The 26,700-nt window shown below is 31.3% G+C and overlaps 2 protein-coding genes and 1 long non-coding RNA gene across 3 annotated transcripts; 2 read left to right on the top strand and 1 right to left on the bottom strand.

Moving 5' to 3' along the window:
- Positions 1-398: 398 nt before the first annotated feature.
- LOC105336806 (uncharacterized) lies at positions 399-5,493 on the top strand. The gene is made up of 5 exons (XM_011441269.4): positions 399-548; positions 1,891-2,018; positions 2,414-2,507; positions 2,754-2,891; positions 4,557-5,493. The coding sequence occupies exons 2-5, from the start codon at positions 1,899-1,901 to the stop codon at positions 4,823-4,825; spliced, it is 621 nt and encodes a 206-aa protein (XP_011439571.3). The 5' UTR covers positions 399-548; positions 1,891-1,898; the 3' UTR covers positions 4,826-5,493.
- Positions 5,494-12,818: 7,325 nt separating this feature from the next.
- LOC105338247 (uncharacterized) lies at positions 12,819-18,075 on the top strand. Its single transcript, XM_034454291.2, has 6 exons — positions 12,819-12,972; positions 14,373-14,510; positions 14,942-14,986; positions 15,648-15,759; positions 16,331-16,456; positions 17,512-18,075. The coding sequence occupies exons 2-6, from the start codon at positions 14,382-14,384 to the stop codon at positions 17,751-17,753; spliced, it is 654 nt and encodes a 217-aa protein (XP_034310182.2). The 5' UTR covers positions 12,819-12,972; positions 14,373-14,381; the 3' UTR covers positions 17,754-18,075.
- Positions 18,076-23,038: 4,963 nt separating this feature from the next.
- Positions 23,039-26,018, bottom strand: LOC105339276 (uncharacterized). The gene is made up of 4 exons (XR_010710506.1): positions 25,502-26,018; positions 25,188-25,248; positions 23,569-23,706; positions 23,039-23,474 (listed from the first exon to the last, which is right to left on the bottom strand). It is a non-coding gene; the product is annotated as an uncharacterized lncRNA (long non-coding RNA).
- Between the last annotated feature and the right edge of the window lie 682 nt (positions 26,019-26,700).

Raw genomic sequence — 26,700 nt, 5'->3', positions numbered from 1 at the left:
GTTAAAATTCCGACCCATACTATTACTGGGGCCCCTAAGAGGGGTTCAAAGTATAACATAAAAATAAATTAGGAAAATGTTTTAAAAAAAACTGAATTGGGGCTATGCAAGGATCTGTTTTTTATGTGAGAAATGTGACTAATGTTGATTAATGTAGGTACAAGTTACCGTAGGTAATGTTACACACAGGTTTTGCGCTGGAAATGATTAAAAATGTCGAGTATTGAGAATATGGATCATTATGTATATTTAAGATGAAAATTTTGATTTTACAAATTAGGTTATATATGTTGAATTAAGATCTTTTATACGGTCAGTGTCTCTTTTTTCCACATAAGTAAACCACATCAGAGTCCTATTAGACAAAATTGAAACCAAAACGACCCTTCGTCGCACTTTTTATTCTTTCAAAGAAGGAAATAGTATATACGAGTTCAGTGGCGTGACATAACAAATTCATTCAAAAATATTAAACTGATATTTGTCCGCATTTATACAACTTTAGCTTTTCCTCTGGGAAGTTGAATTTTGTTGAAGAAGTTTTTCTAGTAAGTATAGGATTTTTTTTATCTAACAAATAGTTTTGGATAAAATAGATAATTTCAATGTCCTTCAATAATTTTCTTCGATGTTTTCTGTTTCTTTTTGTGTTGGATTTGCGTTTATTATTTCTTGGTTGATTGTACTTAAAGCAGCACTGCACAAACTCCAGGGAAACGATTTAATTGCCACCATTTACAATAGTCTGTAAAAAGTGCATCATAAAAAAAGGATTCAAATTTTATTCCATAAAAGTTTATGAAGCTGCACTTAAAATATATTTTTTTTTAAAATTGCACTGATTTTGCTTGGATATAAAAAAAAAAGTGTGATACAAACATATTTGTTTTAACTTCTACACGTAACAAATATATCTGAGACTAGAGAAAACAAACAAACAAAAATGCATATCATTGTAGGCGATATCTAAGATATGTCATCGAGAACAGGCGCACCATAGGAAAGGGGGAACTTATTAAGCCCAACCCAAGCGGCAAGGGGTCAGCCTATAATTGACCTTTAAGTCAACTACTCATAGAGCTATAACTCGAAGACAGGTTTTACAATTTATTGATTTAGTGATTTGAATTAATTATGGATTATCAACAATATTCAAATAAAACAAAGTCAAATACAACATGATAAAAATAATTACTTTGTGAAATGCTAATGTCAGATTTGAATTTAGCTCGATTTTGCTTAGTCTACTGGCAGACTAGTGGGCAGTCAACTAGATAGTCAATATGAAGACATAAGCAACTTGTGGTAGTGGCCAAAAGTGTCTGACTGACGTAAATTGATTCCTTATTATATTTATAATCTAAAAGATAAATAATAAAAGTGGGGTACAGTATTCATGATAACCTCAAAGCTAAGACAACTCAGCACAATTATATTGACTAATTGGGGATAATTAGCAGAACAGGCTGACCCTCACAAATCACTTGTCATCTGGCATGGGTAAACTCTAAAAGACATGTTACACAAAATTACACGGCATTGCATATCTATAAGATTTGAGCAATACATAATAAAATCAGAATCAAGAAGTTCTATGATTTACCCATACTTTTTCAACGCTTTCATTTTAGGCAGTTTATTGCAAATCATTTTTTATAGGCGTCTTTCATCAAAATACAAAGAAATATTTTACCTAACACTAGGAAAAAACTTTCTACAGATTTGAATTTTTATATGTCCTTATAGCTTTCACGGTGTCAGCCTTAAATCAAAAAAAGAGGGAAGAGTCGATGATGATACGCCTTCTCATTTTCATAATATCTGATTATTAATATCCTTGATATCGAATATCAAGTGGCCGTTTTGCGCATTTATTTTTTGAACGTATAGTTGTAGTCATGACGAAGAACGTAAAGACAATTATAATTTTGGCGTTCATGGTATTGACATTTTTACTTTGGCTGGTTTCTATGGTGACGCCTGGATGGCTTGTTTTCGATTACGGAGGAGGACCTTCTGTAAGTTTTTAATATTTATTATTGTTGTCAATTATACCATGTCTGTGCTTTTTTCATTGTTATACACTCACGCATTCTTACCCATGTCCAAACACACCTTTTTTAACTTGCTTTATCTGTTTGTCAGTTGTCTGTCTCATATATTATAGTTATTTAATGGACCATGGTCACTATGGCTAAGATACATATTTTATTGGAAAAATTTACATTGTCCATGAAGTACAAATATCACCAGTCAAAATTGTATCAGACACATGTACATCAGCACGTATACAGTTAATGATATTAAAATTGTTAAAATCACAATGTTAAAACTTTGAAGCCGAAAATTAAACATTACGTACAATGCTTATGTAAATATGTTTATCTTCTTATCTTTTTACGTCTATTTGTAGTTTATAAAAGTGCAAACGAGCATCTTTTACATCAGGTTCTACACCAATGGCCATTGGGAATATTTATCTCCAAAAGAGTTTAGCAAAGATGTCTGTAAGTCAGATAGATAGATAGATAGATAGATAGATAGATAATTGGCATTTCTGATTTTATTTTTTGAAATATTGAAAACATTAAGATAAAAATGGAATATGACATGCATGGAGTTAAGACATATTATGGCATTGCAGAATGTAACACATTTATTTGGCATTATCATTTGTTTTCTTCTTAAACATATCATTAAACACATTTTATTTTTACAATATTTTGCATATTCAAGAGGTTCTTTAATTTCAGTGTTTTTGTTAGAGTCTCAAATACAAAGCGTTGTAGCTTTTGTCCTATGTGTTACATCCAGCATTTTGGTGATTATTCAACTTATATATACATCGAAAAACCTCCTATTTTTTGTCATCATCCTCCTCCCAGTTGCAGGTAATATATTAATTCTGTTTTTTAAAGTATGTGTTAAAGTTTTGCGCCTGTCTTCATTTAAATTTAAAGACTTAAAGTATAAATGGTAACAGGCGTATCTAAATAATGGTTACAAGATGTTTGATATTTTGAAAGGTCAAGCTTTCTTTTGTCTTACAATTCATGTATATAGTAAGATTTGCCGTAACTTCGAATTATTTTTAAGATCAAGGGTTTGGTCACCTGTAAAAAATATTTTTGTCTTACCCATAATTTCATTTTCTTCAATTTTAGCTTAACCTTTTCAAATAGGTTATTAAAGCGTTTCCAGTGAGTTAAACCATTTTTAGATCAAAAGATAAATGTAGAAATCATCTGTATAAGATCATTGCCCAGATCAAATTTGAATGTTTTCCTTGTAGTCTATTTACGTTCATAAAATGCACAAGCAGTACACTTGATTCACAGAATCCCTGTAAATACAATTTACGCAGTGGCTTTGAAACAATTATTACATCCCTGTTTAATGTACATAAAGAAAAAGTTGTGTTTATTCAGTGTCCGGAGCAGATTTTAGTTTCTACCTTATCCTCTCTTTTCTTCCTGTTTGGCTCAATTGTGTTTCGCTCTCGGCATAGAGAGCCAATAGGTTGAGAAATCTTCCCTTGTACGAGAACGTCTTTTTATACAATAGTCATATACATTTACAGTCATTATTCATCTATTTTGTGGGGTCTGTGTGTATGATAATTGATATCTATTTGCCAAAAATTATTTTCATTAACTTTCAAGCAAACTGAAAATATACGCCAGACTTACAATTATTGTAGGATATAAAAGAGAGTAGTAAATATAAAATATATTAACCTTTGAACTTTAGAATTTTTTGTAAAAAATTACGATTCCGTGATCTTATACAGAATACTCTTTTTTATTATTCAATTAGTTGTTCTACATATCTTTTTAACTTCCAATTTTAATTTTAAAAAATGCATGTATTTTCTTTCAAATAAATAATTGAAATACAATAAATTTCGTTTGCTTATAATGAGGCAAATGTGACTTATTGACGTTTTAAAGATTTCTATATTTAACTGATAAGAACTTTTTCATGTACTAAGGATATACATGGTATTTCTTACTAAGGAATACGATATACAGATATGTATATACATTTACGAAATCAAGATTACGTTAGTATGGATGAAAATGCCTTGTTGTTTTATCACTAGAATACAAATATAAAATTGAAAAGACATCAAACTGACAAATAATTATTTATTGACACCAAAAACAATTTTACAGGACCTTAGTATAAATGATATTATTAATTTGTAACGTAAGCATGTATGTGTTAACAAACACGATTTTTTTTCTTCAAAGAATACAATTTTTCTATAAATTAAACTTTAAATGTATGTTGTAGAATTATACCACAAACGATGACAATAGATAAATATAAACTTTTTAATAAGTAATTATCCTCCAGATGTCATTCAAGTTTTGCATAACCACCCTAATTTTCAAAAACATGTTTGATAGTAGTTAAGTTTTGTCAGAGATGTACATATAATTCAATGATAAGCTTTATGAGACGTTCATTTATTTATTTTTTATATAATGTATCAAACATAGCACAAAAGATGTTTTAACTAATTAACTGTTGTTGGAATTTATGTATTGCAGCCACGCTTGAAGGTGTTCTGATTCTTGAAATGATTTTGGCTAACATAAGGTTTATTTCACTTATGCCACTGGAGGAGAAATTAAGATGGTATTTTCCGTACTCAATTCTACTGAGTGGACTGGGTACGTTATTCGCCATTGTTAGCTGGGTGGTGGCCTTTGTAGTGCACCACGTGCAGTCACGTAAGCAGGACTGTCAGACACCTTACCTACGAATGGAAGAGACGAGGGATTGTCCTATTACTGAACAATCACGTGAAAAAGATTGACAATACATACAATCTAATATTTTTTGATGATCAAATTCTGTTGATATATTAAGATGTCGTAATATTCTCATCAGTTTTGGCGATTTTTTCTTCTTACATATTCTTGCTGCTAAGATAAATAAATTTTCAATTATTGTGACAGTGTAAATATATATTGCAGAAAGAAAAAGTAATGAGAACAAACTTAAATGATAAATGTACATATTTAAAACCTGCTTCTGGCTCCACTGTCACCAAAATTTTCAAATTACTCAACTCATTACTCAACTCAAATCCATTAAGGAAAAGTGCATTCATTTGAGGTCAATACTCAGATTTGGAGCTGAGTATTGACTTGAGAAACGTGGTGACGATAGGGCCTGGACTAATACTACATTTGACAACAATTTTTGATGAGATCATAATTGCTTCGTTTTTTAATCTGTGTTAAATGAAACTACAATCATAATAATTATCTACTAGAAAATTCTACAGCATATAACAGTTTTAATCTAGGCGGACGAGTATTTCTTCGAATAGTACACACTGACAATTTTCTTCAAAGAAAACAAAATGGCAACTGTTCAACTAGTGAACAAGTCCGTTTTCAAAGTGTATAATTCCTTAAAGTTCCTGTTAGAAAATACATATCTGTTACTTTTCATAGTAAATGACTTTACAAACATTAAGTTTCGTTTTGTTTTTGCTACAACCTGTACGTTGATAAAAACACGAGGCCCAAGGGCCATATCGCTCACCTGAGCAACAAAAGGAATGACAAAATCAGCTTCATGGAGTCATAATACAAAATATCTGGACAATGTGGTATAATACATGAAGATCCTATGCAGACAAAAAAATGTTTCCCTCTGGATATTCTTATAATCATAATTAAGTCCCTTTTCTAACCCTCCCTGATTTTAAAATCTCGCTTTTATTTGTTAGACAGTTTTGAACTATAGGACATTGTTGTTGACCTGAAACATGCTAACACTCACATGGTCAGCACTCATAAAACCAATCCATTTTTCTAACATGCCATAGTGTACTCTCTCTAAATAATAAAAATAAAACATCAAATCAGATTCACAATAAATTTATTCATTTTCATGTATTGTAATCCACCCCCCTCTGTGGCATTTTTTGGTCTTTGCTTCAAAACAATGAGTAAAATTTGTGTAAATAAACTATTTCTAAAATACATCATAATTTTACAATGGAAATGCCATTAGTGCATTGACACCAAATGAATATGGTCAAAAACACATCATTGTATAAAATATTTAACAATTTTCAAATAAACAACAACTGTGGAAATTTATTCTTTCCGGTTAACGGCAGAGAAAATATTTGCAATATAACACATTGGCAAATAGCTCAAAAACAATATTACAACTTCAACAACTGCAATCAATATAAATGCAAAACATCAATTTGGTCAATTCAGATTCCGGTACACGGCAACCCAAGACAAAAATTGTTCAACTTCAAATTGTCATTATCAAATAGTTTCAACTGCACATCAATTGTGCACAAGTAGATCGGGAACAACACGCGCATTCATCAACATGGCGGAAGTAAATGCATGCACTGCATGTATTCAGTGAAGCCACTGCCACCATGTGGGAGCAGGTAGTTCCTTAAGCCTAGACCTTGCCACATCCCCACATGTACACTTGGTACAAAACTAGTAAAGTTTGGGATAAACAAGTATCCAAGTTTTGCTTCATTGTTTAATGGCTTCACAAAATGTATTTAAAAAAAAATTCAGTTTATTTTTCAGACAAATGAACACCATCCCTGCCAAACAACAACTCATCATTGGGTTTAATATCTGTGTACTTAATGTAGCCACCCTCATTTCTAACAAGCTCAGCTGCAATGGAGCTGTTTAACTTTTTTTCAAAGATTTGTTCATGGCATTGACATCTTTAGAGTATCTCCGTTTCCTTCTAGCTAACAATTGTGACCATATAATTTTTGTATCAGGCAAAGGTAGCTGAATTTTCCCTAAAGTGGTTTTGACATTCTCAATTAACTCTTTCAACTTTGTTTTGCCCATGTCATTAGGAGAACAATGCATTATCAAATACTGGAGTTTGGCATTAACTTTCAACCAAGTTTTAATTTTTTTATTCTGTCCAGATCATGCCCCCTTTTCCTTGACACCACATATTTATCCCTAACCTCTGAAGACCCAAGGACACTCCACCTGGCCTATCTCTGGCTGCAACAAATGCTATTTTAACTAAAGAAGAACCCACAAACCAAGCTTTGATTTCTGAAAAAAATTATTTTTGTAAATGTGACTGTAATTCAGACCACTACATTGTTAAAATCTGATATATGATTTGTAAGAGTTTGATTTCCATCTACCAGCTTTTCAGATTTCATCATCTGACAAGCTCAATTTGGCTGCACTGGTGGCGGCACCTATTCGAAAAGAATGAAACTTGTACCTAGTGCTATCAATGCCAATTGTTTTCAATACTTTGCACAACACTGAAGATGTAAACTGAAAAGGAGTAAGCGGCTGAGCCCCAAAGTGACAAAATAAGTTTTCTTGTCTAATGGGTCTTACTTTTAAAAATTCTGCCATAATATCAACTGGCTTTATGCTAGTTAATGATTGAACATTCTGAATAATAACCATTTCCTCCTCTCCCCTTTGATCAGCTTTGGAGTGTTCCAGATATAATTTCATTTAAGATTTATCTAATGACAACTCCAGGTTTTTAAACTTGACTGTATGACTTACTGCTTGTTTCGTCCCCTCAGTTATCTCACCTACCCTAAAATATCCAAAAAAGCTAAACTATAAGCAGCTTCAAAAAGTTTTTCTTCATAAATATCATTGCAGACAATTGGCAATGTTTTCAATATGCTCTCCAAAATGTTTAATGTTATTGGTAATCTAATATTTTAGGACATAGCCTTTCTTCTATAACCTTCTAAAAATTTTAACTATTAAATTTTGAGTCACATCTGTGTAATTATACAACTTGAGATGAAATTCCAGACAGGTAGGTCTTTGCTGTAGATTCTCCCAACCCTCTTGCTGACATTTAACCAACAAATTGTATAATTTGCTCTAAAGGAGGGGGCAAAAGCCTTTAAAGGCTGATATTATCACAAAATTCCTCAAAGCATGTCAACCCTTGTCTGTATGTCTCTTGTGTATTTTGTGCTGTTGCTAGATATAATAACTTGTTTACTTCATCTCTGACATCATTGCTAGAAATTCGTCTGGAATGGTCTCTGGGTTCAAGTCTGCCCCACGGTGCTAGCTGACGGAAGAGATGAAACTGTTAACGAGATAAAGAATCAGCTATATTATTGTTCTTTCCTAATGTGTGTTGTACTTTAAACATGATGTCATTTCTACATTATGATTTTTTTGTTTGCATAATATCCCCCTCCCCCACAAATACATTGAAAATAGTATAGGGACTAAGTCAAGAATTAAAGGACACTTCCTTAAAGATTAAGCTTTCCCAACCCAGGGGCCATGATAAGTAAGACCAATGACGCCGACAGTAAGCACCGCACCCTAATTCTGGATTTCCACTGCTGTCGGTGTACAACTCGATATTGTCACTGCTTAACCACTCACTTTCATGGATCAATCTTACCCCATTAAAATCTTGCAATAATTGCAACCACATCATTATATCTTTCTTGATACCTTTACCTAATTTTATATGATGAGGTTTGGTTATTCCACAAGTTGCATCTTAAAACCGCCAATTAAAAGTCCTTGCATTTTGGACACCTTTGCTAAAGAAATTTTAACTCCCAACAATACTCTGAATTTCTTGAAGCTGGAGATATTTTTTTATCAAACTTGTTTTTAAAAGTGCTGTAAATTGCCGTAATTTTTCTGGTGGAATTCTCACAATCACGTCTGAGATGTCTATTTCTAAACCTAGAAAAATTATGTTTGTACAAGGAGCCATTTTCTTTTCTTGTGCCAAGGGAACACAAATGACTTCACACAAGTCATGGAACCATCACATCAGCTGAACAAACTCATCTGAACCAGAAGCAAAAATAGAAAATCAAGTAAATTTTACCAGTTCCAAATCGTCTTTTTAATTCCAATTGCAAAAATGTTGAAAATTTTCGAATATATTACAAAAAATTGCACAGCCTATTGGCAGACACTTATCAATATAATAATTTCCTTCAAACTTGAAACCTAGGAGGTTAAAATCTCCTGGGTTTAAAATCATTAGTCTAATTGCAGATTTTAAATCCATTTTTGCCAAAATAGTGCCTTTACCTACCATGCAACTTCCTGTAATACCTGATCTGGAGATGTGTATGCAACTCCGGGTCTATGAAATGATTAACACTATGATTCATTTCTGGATAAGAAAGATGTGTTATTAATCTCCAGCTACCTCCGGACTTGGGGACTATACTTATTGGCGAAACTCCTAAGTTGGATATTGGTTTGTTTGAAAAGGACCTGAAATTCTGCCTAAAGAAACCTCACTGGGGGTTTTTCCCCCTTGCTGCTTCTGAAAATTGCAAAATCATTTTTTTTATTCACCCCATAGCCTTGGACCCTTATAGACAATTCTAAAACCAAACTCAAAACCTTGCAATAATTCAGTTCCTATAGCCTTATCTGAATAATTTTGTAGTAGTAGTTTTAAATTTTGAATTTTCATTGGGGTATACATTTATCCTAACTTCCAAACATTGAGCCTAGCAGTGGTTGCCCCTACCCCCCCCCCCCCCATAAAAAAATGGAATGCTCCTCTACTCCCGGTATTTTGATACTGTCCCCTATTTCCTCTGTTGGAGCCCTGACTATGAAATGGCTGTCCCCCCTGGATGACTTCATTTGATCTATCTTTGCTAGTGGATGCTGGGAAATACATTTTATACACTGATATAAATAACCGCTGGCTGCCTTGAAATCCTTGAAATAACAATTATATGTATAACACTTCCTATTCTGACTCTGGATTTGTGTATCAGCAGCCAGAAATGAACTATTTTTAAGTTTAATGTAAATTAACTGCAATTCCGCGTCAACTGTCCCCCATGCTCCCGATGGGTTTTTTGCAAGCTTTAATCGAATTTGCTGGTCACACTCTTTAAATCCTAAACCGGATAACCTAGCTGCTGCTAACCTAACGTCTTTTATGTATTTCAAGAGATCTAAGGCTTTAGTAGGATGAGCCTTCAAATAAATGTTTGCAAATACGATTAATGAATATGTCCATTGTTGAATATTAGTAATATTTTTGCATTTTTTTTCACTAGCTTGAAGCTCGCCGCTCACCATAACAAGTGATTGTTTTGAGGCTCATTGGAATTAACAAACATTTTTGCCAAGTCTACGTACTGACCGTTATTTTTTTTGTTCTTCAACTCTTGAGGAACATTTAAACCTAAAACATTTTTATAGCTATCAATCATTTGTGGAATATCAATGTGTTCAGTAAAATTTGAACTGAACCTGACTCCGGGCAAGATTTTGTTTTTTCACATGGTCAACCTCAAGGGATTTCTCCACTGTCTCCGAAGTGTCATTGTTTACAGAATGCTCCCTTTTTGTATTTGAATAAAAATTCCGGAATAATTTATAAACTTCACTCTAAAATTAATTGATTTATTTTTTTTAAATTTATAAATCTTATTATAACAAAAACTGGTGATCGCAATTTTTGATACAAAACAGCAGATTCGTGTAATAAATTTACACGCTTGAAATAAGGAATTAACAGTATGTAGGAGAAAGGTTTGAAAAATTGATATAGGGACCGTTGTTAAGGTGAGCGATATGGCCTCTTTTTTAAACCATTATATGAGTCTGTCGTTTGGAGAGTAAACTCAATGCGATATGAATGTACATATGCGAATCATACGAGTCATGTAGGTATATTATTCGATATAGCAAAAAGAAGCAAATGCAGCACCATGCAGTTAACTGCTCTCGGAAGCAGGAAACTGTTGTACAAAGACGATTATGTTCGTCTCTTTTCTGTAATTAGAAAAAAAAGTTGTAAACACCTTAATAAATAATGTATTTCTAATTTACATTAATACTTATTATTCGAGATGACCTACTGGTAAGCATCTAATTTTGATATCTGACATGATAAATAGTCATCTAGTATACTCACCGACAGCATTCAATTTCCCTTGTTTAAAATATCTGACCACCTTGACCACAACTCTGTTAATGTATCTTAAAAAAGAAAAAAAAATCATCACTTAATGTTTTAAATTTAAACAAATTAATTTTTTTTCATGAAGTTCCTGCTTCAACACATAAAAGAATAAGGTAGTATTTATTTTTTTTTCTTTATTTTCATTTCAAATATACAAAAATGTTTATGAAAACACGTACTGATTAACTTAAATATCACTCTTATTTTCATACCATAGAAGAAGAAATTAACTTGGTTTTTAAGTGACAGTGGATATCATTTGATATAATAGAATCAAATGTTTCTTGACAAAACAAATGGTGAAAAATTATAGCATATACCTAAAGGCTTATTTCGCTTCACAATTTAATACCGAGAGACATTATAAATACTACATGTAGTACATTCACTTGACTTGGTGCACTTACATAAAATTGTTTTGATTCATATTAAATCTGCATTGCAACTAAATTTTATTAAATTTAACGTGTTTGATTGCTCAATTTTATTAGGAATGCAATTTTGCTGGGTTTTTTTAAGTTTTATTCTGTATCGGTCAGCACATTACTGCATTTGATCTTTAGGAATATACAATAATTAAAATCAAATTAGTTTTATTAATAGCATTTGATAGATTAAATCTGTACAAAACAGTAATTTCTTTTTATGATAATGGTACGCAAATAAAGAAAATGAAATTGTCTTCTTGATCAATGAAAACAAGCCGAAATTTAATACGCAGTGGCGATGAAAGAAATTAAGAGAAACGTGCAAAATTGCTCGCTGAAACGAGGTCACGTTTTGGAGTTTAACATTCATGAGAATTTGTAAAGGTTTGTTTTGCTATCGGGGATCTTATTGGTTTGGTGCCCCAATTTAAAGCCCCAAGGTTAGAGGAAAACGATTGAAAAAATACTTTTGAATAAAAAAGTGAATATTTTGGCTGCCATTTGTTATGCTGTCTCATGTGTTTGTCCTGATATCGCAGAATCAGAAATCGATACACAATAAAGATATCAGTTACAATATAATATACTGATACATGTATAAAAAATCATGTGAGAAATTAAATGGATTATACATGTGTTGATATATAATAATTTCTTACAATTTTATGATATTAAATTTAAAGGTGTTTTTTTTAACTATTTGTTTTCTTTTAAATCCAAGGTCAGAAGAGTAAAACAACAATTAAATAAAAGAAGCTTCGATCGAAGGATCGTTATTGCGCTAGATTTTATCCAAGGTTTAAATCCCCTTTACGGAAGCATTTCATAGTCATAATGCACATGCAGTTGTTGTATGCATGTGTTTGAATTACACTATACTACTACTGACATCACAGATGCTGTCAAAAGCAGTTTCATATTTATATTTCTAATGAACTTAACCAGTTTAGGGAACTCTTTTGAAAATGCCTTCCGCAAAATAGTTATGAAATTATAAAAATATTTTTTATTAACTGAATTTTGCAAATTGTGTTATAAAAATAAAAGTTGTCTTATATTTTCATCAAAAGTTTCCTTTCAATTATATCTTTTCAAAAACAATATTTTTTATTTAATGTTTCTTTGCATCAAAATACAGTGACAAATGCCAGTTTTACTCAAAAAATATTACACAGCAAAATTCGTGGATTTTAACAATCCTTTATCAATTTATTTTGACAAAATATCGCGTATTTTTGTCTGACTGAAAACAAGAGAATTCTCATAATTGTCGCATTAATCAAATTTATTTTCAGTATCTTTATATTCAGCGTTGAAGAGTAAGAAAAAGTGGGGCCATGTAACGTTATTTGACATTTTCAATGACAACTTCAGGCTTCCGTATCAATATGTTTAAATCTATCGAAGTCGCAAAAAGAAAAAAAATATGCTTAGATTACTATCATTGGCTTTTTTACTGTTTGAAAATATTTATAACTAGCTGTTTATGGTTTTATTACAGGAAACGGATAAGGAAACCACGATAATACACATTAACACTTGACAAACATATGTAAGTATGTTCATATGATCTTTATTTAAAATTATAAATTTATTTGGTGTGGTATTATTAGACAGGAAACGCAATTAAAAGAAATTAAAACGCAGAATGACACTATTTTAGATAAACCCTGCCTAAAAGTATTGTGACCTGCTTTTTTTTATTTGTTAGTGTTTGTATTGCTTACGATTTTGCTAAGAGCGACTTAGGTGTTTGCAATTGATGATGCAACATCGTTGTCGCGATGTCTTGTTTTCAATTGTTGAATGTTAAAGAAAATCGCCGGTTGAGACGTTACCGTATCTTTAACAAAGTTTTTAGATACGGAATTAAACCTATTCACTTATCATTTTTAATAAAGATTTAAGACCTAGTGTTCTCGTAATTTTACAAATGCAAAGTAATATCATGTATATACAATTTCACACACTTTCACACAATTATATACACTCTCATAACTGCAGCGGTGTGTGCATACAAATTTTCATAACGCGCTAACGCGCGTTACTCAATTTGTATGTACACACACTGCAGTTATGAGAGTGTATACTTAAAAAAATCATGATTCAATGCTATAGTAAAATCGCCTGTCTCTGGCACTTCGTAATAAGCGTGTTTTACTGTACATAGCTTACGTAAATTCTTTATCATAATATGACATAGAACAGTACTATCCCGTAGTTTCCTGAAAATAAAAAAAGATCAAGTAAAGTCAAAACATCTCAGTTTTATACAAGAATCCTATTTTCTTCTTTCCCAACTTTTACACAGCTTGCATGAGAAACGACAGAGGAAAGCCTAGCCGATAATTAAAAGCATAATCACCTACCTTTTAGCGATTTGTTTTTCAAGATTGTTCCAGTATTCACATGTTCAGTTCTCAACAAATCACACGAAAATAATTTAATGGGTTTCTTTGTTTTTCTGTAATTTGAACCTGTTTACAGTGTTCTCCGATCAAGTTTACACGACATTAAACTTTTAATCATTATGTCATGATCTTATCTATGAAAATATTTTTCTTTTATACATTAACATTTTTTTTTAGGGGGGGGGGGGTATATGTTTTATTGTTTTCACTTTTGAATAGGTACATAATAACTAAGATTGATATTTTTATGGAAATGCATAGAATTCTGATTCAATATGTTTCCACGGCATCCGATATATGGCTAAAAAATCGTTATTTAGACAGTTGTTTTGGTCTACTATTCTATGGTACGTGTACCAAGGCAGAACCTTTGAACAAGCAAAATTTCCTGCTTATAATCATTATTTAGTTAACTTTAAATTAAAAGTAAGTCATTATATTGGCTACTTTGACAATATGACACTGATTGACAAGGTTCGAATGAAGTCCTCTAATGTTGAAATAATATAAAAAAAAAAAAATCATTTTTTTTCTTGCTTAGACTGCAACGATGACAAAGAAAGCCGGACATATTTTGGTTCTAGTGTTTTTGGCACTGGCTCTTGCGTTCTGGATCATCGCCATGGCAACGCCTGGCTGGTTTGTGTTTGATATAATGGTTGACATTTCGCAAATTGAGGTAAGTGTGTTTATATGGATATGATATGCGTACATGTAATGTGTAAATAAATTGGCTCTTGATATGGTAAAAAAAAACCTATAAAGATATCATATGACCAATCTCTTCTTCCGATTCAGACATTAAAACATGTTTAATGCATTTAATGATTTTACATAAACAAGAACTGAATATCAAAGTATTGACTTACATTTATATACTCATTTTTAACTGGAAAAACTAACTTGCTTCAGTTCTCGAAGATGCGGAAAAGTGTAAAAAAAAATTGTTAAATCTAACTAACATAAAAATTGTATGCAAGCGTCAAGACTTGTTAGGATCCAACCGAGCTCAACGGTTGAACCATAAGCTTAATCTTAATACTACAGCCTGTGTGGCATACGTTTTGAGATTTGCTTAAGATTCAATAATATATGCGTCTTTCGTTGCAGAAAATATTTACTAAAATCAACATTACACTTTCAACATCACAAAAAGTAAGTATGTAGCGTATTTTACTGAATTTGTAAATTTACTTATATTTCACAGTGCATATGAAAAAGATGTATGCTTTATCATTTGTAAATTTCAATTTTCTATTTCAAATTGAACCGAAACACTTAAATTTATTCAAGACAATATCATAGTAGTCTACTTGTGTCTCATAGACCATGTGGTTTAACGCTTTGTATTAAGACTACGTGCATTGTGATCACTTTAGATAGGCGCATTACCTTGTTGATATTTTGGAAACACAATCTTCATAATTGAGGATAATCGCACAAAAAAAAAAGATTCAGATTCATAAACTGAAATTTTATATTATTTACCTTTATTACAGACGTCCTATAAATTTAAACAATTATAATGTGATATCATCCCTTTCTTTTTGCAGTCTAAGAATATTTTCAGCAGTCCAATTTAATTCAGATCAATATCTTCATTAGTTTAATCGTATATATTATTTCGGGATCACATTATTTCAATTCTGATTTCCATTGTAAACATTTTAAAATTTAGAAAAATAGAAATATTTGAATTACATATTTAGTGAGAATTGATAGACAAGGAATAAAAGTATATATATATAAGTGTGCATAGCAAATTGGTCATTGGATCATATTATTAAAGTTTTCTCTTTATCACTTATTTTTGTAGATCTTATTAACTGAAGAATGGTACATTTATAAAATCAAATGTTGTGTCAGTGATGTGTGTCTCTACGTGTCAGACAATCAGCTGACTGACGTCAATAAGGATCTCGACACACGTAAATTATATTTTGTTTACCTTATTGATATCATGTGATGAGATTTATTTATTTTTTTAATGCCTAACAATGAATTTATATTTTATAAACATAAATGTGCCTCACATGATTTCTAATAATAGGGCTAGATGGTTGTTGTTTATGTTGTACTAAATTGAATTACCTATGAAAGATATTTTAATAATGTTAGATGTATGATTAACAATTATTATGCCTTAGAAACGTTGCGGAAATATCACATACACATTTATTATTTAACTTATTGAAAGTAAATTATTTAATTTGGAGTTTTAAAGCAGGCATTTGTTTTGTCGTAATGTCTGGGAAGACACAACACATGTATGATAAAATAATACAATAGATGATATCTCACTTTTAACTATTGATGACTTCTAATCGTTTAAATACCGACGTTTTAATCTCAATCAACATGAATTAAGAAAAAGATTCAGTTCATTTATTTGAACATTTGTTTACTATGTTTAATGAACAAACCAAAAGCTAATTAAAAAGAGAAAACATCATATAACAATCTTTTTAATGTCTTTATAATCAACTTATTATTCGCCAGAAATCCAAGCTGAAATGGTAATTGAGAAAGGCCTCGCTGTGTTATTGTGTGGACTTACATTGTTAATGTTGATCTTTTCGGATTCTCCAGACCATCAAGCTTTTGTTGTCATGTACTTAGTGGGAGGTAAGCAAGTCTTGCTTCTTTAGCAAATATTATATGTACCATCGGGTTTGGGATTCCATTTATGCACAGCATAATTGTATACATCGTAAACGAAGTTCAGTTGTTACCTGTACCTTGCCCGAGTTCGACGTTGATTTTAACCATCAAACTTCAAAGGTTTTCAACAACTCCAAACTTATATTTTTGTGTATAGTTGATACAAATACTTTGAAATTAAAAAAAAATCATCTATATTGTATGCATGTATGTACAGTATATTTAATTCCTAAGTGATGTATCCCATCACTCGGCATCAATGGAACTGTGTTCTTGTACTTCTCCATATATTCTAAAAATCGTTTAAATGATTCATGAACAAGGGTTATCCAATACGTAGTTTGTATCACATCTTTCAACCGAAATAAGCACGGACCTTAAGCTCCACATAGTTTTGAACTTAAACCATTTAAATAGAGCAAAACATTGACCTTGTTGTAGAAATGGCAGGGAAACAGGTTAAGAACATAGCTTATATACATTATATACATGTAACAGTGTTTGTAAAACTCGGTCATTCGGTAATAAGGTAATAGAGATTTTTGCGGCAATGGAGATACCATGAGTGTGGCAAATTATCTTATATACGCACCAAGCTCATTTCTCATTTTGTATCATACACTCTAAAACAGCTGAGCCGCCAATACTCAGAAAATTAAATTTACCGTAGTTTTAAGTCGTTTGAAGAGATAAATCATAGTGTTCCTTCTTTTCAACGTATAATAGATATAAATGTATATCATTATTATTGGGTTAGTTTTGTTTTTGGTAAATTATATCTGACAGCTTAAAGTTATTGAAAATTGAGGACTTTGATCAACACAGTACGGATTACAGCTTCTCTGTAGGAAGCATGCGGGGTTTATTATATAATAATTTCAAATTGTCAATGAATGAACCAACATCATTTAGATGTAACAGAAAAAGCAAATATTGACGAATCTATGTTACAAACATAAATTTATATATCTGTAAAGTATATTCGATGTACAATGTAACTTAATATTCATTTTTTACAGTTATTATTGACGGTGTCCTAATTGTTCGAACGACTGTGAGCAATGCTAGTATTTCTGACTTTTTGAAGAAAAACATGAACACTGGTATCAAAGTACCATACTCTATAATACTGAGTGGAGTCGGCTTTATAATAGCGATATCTGGCTTTGCTGTCAGCCTCGCCATGCGCCGGATGGTGCGTTATCAAGAACCGCATGTAACACCAGTATCACGTGATCAGGATTTAAGCGTAATAGGCTAAGATTATCGGGTTTTCACATTTTTGAAAGGTTCAGGAAAATCAGAAATTTAATATAATTGATATATAATATCATAAATCATCATAAATAATATAATTTACGGTAGTTAATCAAATAACGATATTGATACATTGTTTTATAGACATTATCATTTTTTGTGCCAATACACATTAGATCGTGCATATATTTAATAATTTAATTTATTCAATTAGGATTCAGAAATGATGCAATGCTGGTAAATGTTTATCATTGTTATAATGGTAGCACGATATTGGTGTGCATGTATACTTCATTTGATTTTAAAATAAACATAATTAAAATTAACAGTGCAACAGTCTTGTCTTTTACAAAATTCTTTTTGCTCAGAAGAAATTTTCTTTTTTAGACCTATGCTTTTATTTGAAATAAAATTGAGAGAGAGAGAGAGAGAGAGAGAGAGAGAGAGAGAGAGAGAGAGAGAGAGAGAGAGAGAGAGAGAGAGAGAGAGAGAACTTTCCTGGCTAAGTTAAAAAGGGTTTCACAGATTTTCAAAAAAGATTCTCATATATGTTCATCTTTAGCACGCTGAACATTTGATGTTGTTCTAGTTGCAGCCAATTGTGCTAATCAGAATGCACAATCTTTCTATGTTGACCCCTGAACCCCAACACGAACTTGTGTGAAAACTGTAGAAGGCGGCGTTAAGACATTTGCCGCTCTTGAATGTAATGAGAGATAGAAGAGAGATAACGAATAAAAAGTAAATGTATCGATCGATTCAATTTTGTAAATGATATTTACCTTAACGAGGCCGGGTCTAATTTGTTCTGCCCTAGATTTTTGGATGAAACTTTTTACATGAATTTCTACTGATATAATTATTATTTTAAGATTTAAAAATAAGACATTTATCACACCGTTTGTTTAGGGGGTCATTTCAAAGTATGTTAATCTTTAACATAGGACCCTATGGGATTTTGCTTGAAATGTATCAATTTTGCATATTTTTTTTTTTACATTTTTTCAAAACTTCTGCCCTAGGGATTTCTTTTTCTGTTCTACATATTAAAATTATTGCTAAAAGGCATCAAATGGTCAAATAAAAAAAAACCTTTTACCTCCTGGTTTGTTCCAGGGGTCTTATCAAAGTTGATATTTGTATGCCCAATTCCCCAGATTCGTCAGATAATGGCTATTTTTATTTGACAAAGGCGGAAAAGGTGATCTATATAGTATTATTAAAACATTCAGACATATTTAAGTAATAAAAAAATATATAACATCACATATTAAGGGTCATTAATATAAAAAACATGGTTACTGTCTTGAAATATATGAATTAAGCTATATAAAGGCGGGTTAAGAAAACTTGACAGAGGACTAGGCTTGCTGAACCTTCTTCACATTTTCGACCCGAGCCCAAATATAGCTTATACTTCGAGACATTTATGTTTATTCCACAATATAACATTATTTTTACGCATCAAACGAGATATTTTCAACAATTTTCGCTGAATATCTGCAGTTGAAACTATCACGCCATGGCGTCAACCAAGCAAAAAGATGACGTCACAATACAATTAAACGCTGCGCGAAAGCGTGCGTACTCGTTCTGTACTCGGCCTCGTTAAGTAAATGTATCGATCGATTCAATAATGTAAATAATCTTTACCTTATGGTTTTAAGAAAATCAACATATAAACAACATTTGTCAGTAAACGCATGCATATACATGTACGCATGCATGCATGGGTCTATGTGAATAAATTCTAAAAAGTGCTTCTTTCAAAGTAATTCAGATGGCGACATTTCTTTGATGCCGCCAATGTGACCCTATTAGCTTTGCGGTGGCACTGCGAGGGAAGCATTTCCTTGATGGCGGTGAAGTGACAGACATCTGGATTTAACGAGCTCCCGACGAAAACAAAGCTGTCACAAAGTCGGAAAATCGACGGTAGTTTGAAACAAGCTCTAACGCAATAATCAATGTTTTGAAAATGTGAGACCCATATCTCTCAGATCTGACTAATTAACATTAGATGTCTCAAATTTGCTTTTAAACCAACACTTTTTAAAACCAAGTTATTATTTTATAAGGTTTATTTGATATAATTGCCTTTTTAAAAATCGATTTTGTACAGAAATATATATTTTTTAAAGTTATTTTTCAGAGAATCATTTTAAGGTGTTTTCCTTATTAATCAGGGAATGACTTGTCAATTATCAGAGGTGAAAAAAGTTAATTGTCAACTGGTACACTTAGTCTATGTTTAAAGAAATACCGGTATAACTTATTTGGTCGAACCTTGTTTTAGTATTGCATCTTAAACTGCAAATAAATAGTAGATATTAAATTCTGTGATCTGCAAAAGGTGTATAATATACTCTTTTACACTTTATGACGCAGTGCTTTCAGAAGCAGACACGTTTTCACACAGGCCGGTAGTAATTGGTTTGCAACGGTATTTCTATTTTATTTAAAATTGACTACAAAAACATTAACGTCCAGGTCCCATGATTACAAACCTATCAAAGATTTAAATCGAGAATTAAACACTGGCTCAATGTCTCTTGATTGAAAACGCTGACAAGATTTAAATGCTATTTAAGATACAATACGGTCAACGCGGTTTGCGTATTTACTGCGAGTCCTCGTGGTGTGAAATTGACCGCGGTATCGGTTTGACACAGGTTACTCGGGTAAATCTGCGCATCCTCGCGATACCGTTTCTCACTTGTCCTCACCGTTGTGGTTTTGTAAAACCAATCTAAGGTGAAAACTGAAAACGCGAGTTACCTCCCCCAATTTCTCCTCGTACGGGAAATATGATTGAGGGAATTCACGAATATTTAATAATTAATTTACTTTATAAATTGAGTTCATTGTTACAATTCATTAAAAATGGGAAAACTAAAAGAACATGTAATATAGCTACACAGAATTTTGTACATGCATACATATACTTCCGATAACGTTGAATATTTGTTCTTGGAACATTTACTGTATAGACTATAGTTGGTTATCAATTAAGTTATTTAGTTAAACATTTCATCAAAGTATCTATTCTAGCCTGGGTAAAGGGAATAATCATTGGCGTTTCATTAACAATCTTTTCATCATTAATTCTTAGCTTTAAAACATTTATTTAGTCATGTCCCTTAAATAAGTTTAAAAAACCGTTTGATAAACAACATAGTCCATGTTCATTGTAGACAAATAATGTAAGGGTTAAAATCGTGTGTGTTTTCAAACTGACTATCATATCGATTTCGGCAAAAATATGATGTTCTGTTGTTCGAATAAAATTCATGCTGATCGTTCAAAATCCGAGATTTAAAGATACTACGGCCAACGCGGATCCTGTATTTTTCCGCGACTGGTCGTATATACATGTACGTTTACTCAGACTGAAACAAGTATTTCTTTTAAAGGAATGATCTGCAATAATGATATATTGATAGCAAGAAGCATTCAACATGATCAGTTTGATGTAAAAAAAAAAATCAAATAATTTAAAAAGTACTGCATTTTTAAAACATATAGAATATTTTGAATCTGTACACCATAATTTCATCATTATAAACTGTCAACAAATTTAATTTTGAAATAAATTTGGGGAAAGCCGTTCGTAAACTCCATGTCTAGTTTTATATTTTTAATGTAATTATTAAATGTTAATGTATCTTCTTCTTCGGAATACTGAGTAGGGCTCTAAAAGAGCATGAACACGTATACAAAGAAAGAGTTGTATTAAAATAATTTAATGCAACTGAAAAACATTGAATGCCATCATAACTTGCTATTGAGGTCGCATTATAACGTAACCTTGTTTATCAATCAAGCCGTCTTCCTACCTACTATTATGCAACATCAATAGATCGAGGTCAGTTCATGAAGCATCTTCTTATGATTGAGGTCAGTTCATCGAGGTCAACTGCATTACTGAATGAAACTTTCGATCGAAATTCTTACGCGTGAGACAAAATGTGCATTCTTGAATTAACAGGTCGAACTGTATTTTATGTATGTTTGCATATCTTAAGGTAAATGAATTGAAATAAAACTGAATAAAATGTTATAAATACTAAACCAAACTTCAAGTTTTTATAAGAACTACTTATGCAAGCGGAATGTGTGCGCACATGGAAGCATTTGCCGGATGCCTCATATGGACACAGTGGTGATCGGCCGAAGCCGATCACAAAAATTCCTCTTAATATGATTGTGAAAAACCATCTATTGTATTTTATATGCCTTTCGTGGAAGTATTTTTCAATTTCAAAAAGCAGATTAATGACCTACTTTTTTAGTTGATGGTATTTAATATCTTTTGAATTTAAAAAAAAAAATGAGATTTTCTTCATTGTGAAAATGTAACAAATTGCACAACTCTCTGAAAAATTGACTACAGTTTATGAATTGCAATGAACTAAATAGATACAAAGCATCAAGTTTTCATTCACATTTTTTATAAACATTCCAGTCCGAATTTCCTTAATCAGTTTTCAAATCCCTACCCATTTTTGAATTAATTTAACAAAAAACAGAATAATGATTATACTAAAACATTTATGGTATTAAACTATGTGTGTTAATTTTACTCTGCCGGCATAAAACTTATATAACGTCAATGATTAAAATTCTGAAATATAGTGTCTTTAGCTATCGTTTTTAAGCATTTCTCGATGTTTTGTAGTGTATGCAACACAATTATCTACTGAAAAGATGATATCAACCCTTCAGAAAATATGCAAAAATATGTTGACATCTTATTTTTGAATATTAAAACACCACAAAACATATCATAGTAAAACCCAAAATCTGAAAAAAAAAATAGTCCGAATTTCCTCTGTATTCTAAAAGTTCAACTTTTTTGAGCCAAATTCAATAACATAATAAAAATAGCGATTTTTTCATCAATAATGATACATTTCATAAATACGTTTTGTATATAGAACCAATTTTACTCATGACATTGGGTAAACAACGTCCTCAACGTTTTATTGCATTATAATATTATGTAGATATTTACACATTAAAATCGTTCATTCATGGTGAATACTTTTCATTACTAGCTGGAATCTTTACGCAAGTCTAAAATAGCTTAATTTAATGCCAAAGGCCAGATCAACAATACTTTCACAATAAATTTTGTTTAATTATTTTATTTTAATACATTTTGCATTCAACTCCAGACATATAATGCAGAAAAATCATTTCCTATCATTTCTTGACAGATATGTTTGATCTTTAAAAAATTTCAGAGGAAATCATTTATTTCATAAATATACAACTTTTGTTTTAGCGACACATATCAATAATGTTAAAGATTTTTGTCCTTTTTTATACAAAAACGATTATAAACATAGAATAGAGTCAGTCCTATAATACGGAATGTATCCTTCAGAATAACTTTTGACTGAATCTTCGTCTCCGCTGAGAAATTCAGACACAGATCCTTGTAGGCTTGAGGAACTGTAAAAGGGCGATGACTGAATAGAGATTTCACTGCATGATGAGGAATCTGGGGAAACAACCGATCGTCTAGCAAGCGGAGATGACGAAATCTGGTTTCTCAAATTAAAATAGTAAAAACCATTCAAAATCCAACCAGACAACCCCACTAAAATACCTGTCACTGTAAAAAGGGATGAAATAGGAACATAAACACTCAAAGTTTTGGTAGGGTATCCTGTAGTTTTAGGGTAAACTATTTTTAGAACAACAATGCATTCTAGTATTTCTGAAAAAAGCAAAAATCCTTTGTTAGTTTAAGAGTAAAGAAAGTTTATCAGCAAGAAGATTTTTTATTCACATTAATTACTCTTATTTCTTACCTGCAAACATAATAAGAAATGCTACAGAAGCTGTCTTGGCTAGTGTTGGATTTCTCGAATTCTTCATCGAAACAATACCACAAATTGCAGAGATTACAGTAGTTATTATACTGATAGCGAACATCTCAATCAGGAAGACTAAATTAAAACAAATGCAAGTGTAACTTTAAAAATATAATTAATATGCAATGACATATATGATACATGAGTAGAAAAATATGAAAAGTAAAAAAACAAATATAAGTGATACCCCAAATTTAAAGTATAGCATAAATTGAGCATTATTAAAGTGTAAAGATATTCTATACCAACTGAAAACTAGTATTTTCAGTAAAAAAAAAACCTGCTAAGGTTAATTGATTTGATGAATTATTTTTATATCGTATAATGCAATGAATAGGTGGTGATTTCAAAAGAAAGTGAAAGCTTTGGATGCAATCATAAGCTCTTTCAAGTTCATGTTTCTGTTTTCGTGTATTTCTTTAACACAAAAAATCAATCAACACTAAATATAAAAATAGACATTAAGTTTTACTTATGTCCAGTTGTCAAGTTGTCCTTATATCATAAGAGAATATATTGAGCATGTAGACTTAAAGATCTTGAAACTCTTTTTAAAATTATATGTGTGCAGCATTCCAACTACAAATACATAGGGTATGGATATCAAACTATGAAGGGTATAGTTGATCTAATAGAAGTTCTCTTATAAGCATAGACATTATGACAGAATAGCCAGGTAGATGATATAATAAAACATCATTACATGTCCATACCTTAAAGCGAATATTTATTAAAATGATCGTTTGTCTTACATTTTTAAATGCTAAAATACCACAAACAGCGATTCTATAAGAGGTCTGATTTGTTGTTTCAGTTATTAAAGTGGCGTGGTCACGGTTTTGGTGAATTTTTTTTTAATCTTAATGTTTACATTGCTTTAGTTAGGCATTTTTAAAAGGCAACCAACATCTGACTGTCATTCGTTGTGTTGTAAGCAAGTTGCAGAGCTTACAATTCTTTGCTATTGAAACCACTCTTTTGTTTACATTTTGAATGTTAAAGTGAAAATTCTAGTTTTAAACCTAAAATGAATTTGTTAAACGATTGAAACTGTTTATCTATGCTTAAGATGAATAGGAGAATAGACAAATCAGCTTGATAAAGTTTTTTTTACAGCTATATTAAACCTAGGTAACAGAAACAGGGCACGAACCTTGTGTACATGACAAAAAATTGTGAGTCCTGTATCATTCTTATAACTCAACGACTGACTCTCAAATTCTAAAAGCATTGTTATTAATGAAAATAGAATTTGACCAAAATCGTAATCATGCTCCTTTAAGAAGCATTGCTCTCTTATCAATTTTATCGGCAGTAATACGAATATTCTAATATTTGAAAAAAAAAATCATATTCCTTTTTCATTTTTGATGTACTTTGGATTGATGATATATTAACGAGCATTCAAAATGCTGACATAAGTAATACATGTACCTGTAACAGATAAACAAAGCTGTAATAAATATAATATAATGCAACAACATATTAACTTTTGGATCAAGACGGCACCATAATGTGTCCAAACTATACAAAGCAAATATATATAATTGATTTACCTCCAAAAAAAATGTCTTGCGTGCATGTTCCAGAGAAGTCATAATTATAATTTTCAGCAATCTAAAATTAGAAAAATCTTATTCAAACAAAAATGGTTGAACATCAGCTTTGCAAATAGATACTAAAACGTGAAACCTTATTCCCAATATATGTACGTACTGAAACGTCATTTTTAAACTTTTTTCTACGTGTAGATAGTATATGAGTCAAATTCAGGCATTCAACACGTAAAACGCACAAAAACTTTGAAATTCACTGTTTCCTGAAAATTTATCAACTCAATTTCTCAAAAAAAAAAATTGTAGAAATTTACCAAATAGCACGTTGCATTATATTCAGCTATGTCCATATCGAAGACTGCCATACTATGAATAACAAGGGAGAAACACCATAATCCAAACAAAATCCAAACCAAACTCGTAATCGTATAATTTGGATGTGATTCTGGTGGCATCTTTAGACCTTCAAAACGTCAACAATGAATTTATCTATAACACATCAATCCATGTTATACTAGTATTAACGGGGTAAAAAAAAATCTCAAAGCAATCAACGTTGTTATCGAAAGTTAGATATCAATGGATCTCCTTTGAATGCATATAGCAGAGGATAAGTGTCTACCATATCTTTAGAATTTGTCATTAGTATCTTACTTGAAAATTTTCAATGATTGCAGATAAACTTGATGCAATAAACGTCACGGAAATCTAATGGAAATACAAGAAGAAAAAAAACAATCTTAGTTGAGGTTATTTTCCATCATACAGTTTGTTGCTGCTACAAGGTATTGATTTTTTTCCCACTCTTGTGGGGTTTTTTTTTACACTCTGATTCAAATAATCCAATATAATGTTGATGCAGCATTAATGTTATATTCAGAAAAAAGTGTGATGTGATCAATTGACGTAAGGCAATACATTATTATACATTTAATTATACATTTAATTTTCAGAGAATTTTAATTCCGATTTTTAATCCTAAATGATGATGTTAAAATTATAAAAGGTATATATTAAAAGTGACACAATTCAACTTGATGGAAATGGTTATTTTTTAAGAATAAATAAACAAAAATTACGTACCAAAATACAAGAGTTCAATATTGCACCTCTACATGTACGAGTACTAAAAAAAACAAGTTATGGGAATGGTAAATACAGTCCTAAATATATTTTCCAAGTCATTGAAAAAGGAGGTCATTGACCGAGATTTACAAACCATATCGATTGATGGGTAAACCATTCTATTTCAGAACTGGGAATACCCTGGTTATTTTGTGGAAATTTTTTTTATTCCCCATTACCATAAATCAATATGGCACAGCTATAGCTTAACAAATGTAATACACATAAAATAGAGATTCGAAAAATGCAGTGATTTTTACACTCTTTTAACAACAAATTTTAAACTCTATTAACAAAGAAAATAGTTCGTGTGTTAAAGTGATGATACTGAAGAAAGCGTATAAAATATAGGCCGGCGTTGAATATTCTTTCTATAGTATGAGTATGA

This window comes from Magallana gigas, chromosome 10, assembly GCF_963853765.1.
Source record: "Magallana gigas chromosome 10, xbMagGiga1.1, whole genome shotgun sequence".
NCBI lineage: Eukaryota > Metazoa > Mollusca > Bivalvia > Ostreida > Ostreidae > Magallana > Magallana gigas.
Note: the sequence above shows the minus strand (reverse complement) of the source record. Positions and strands in the feature narration are given on the sequence as shown.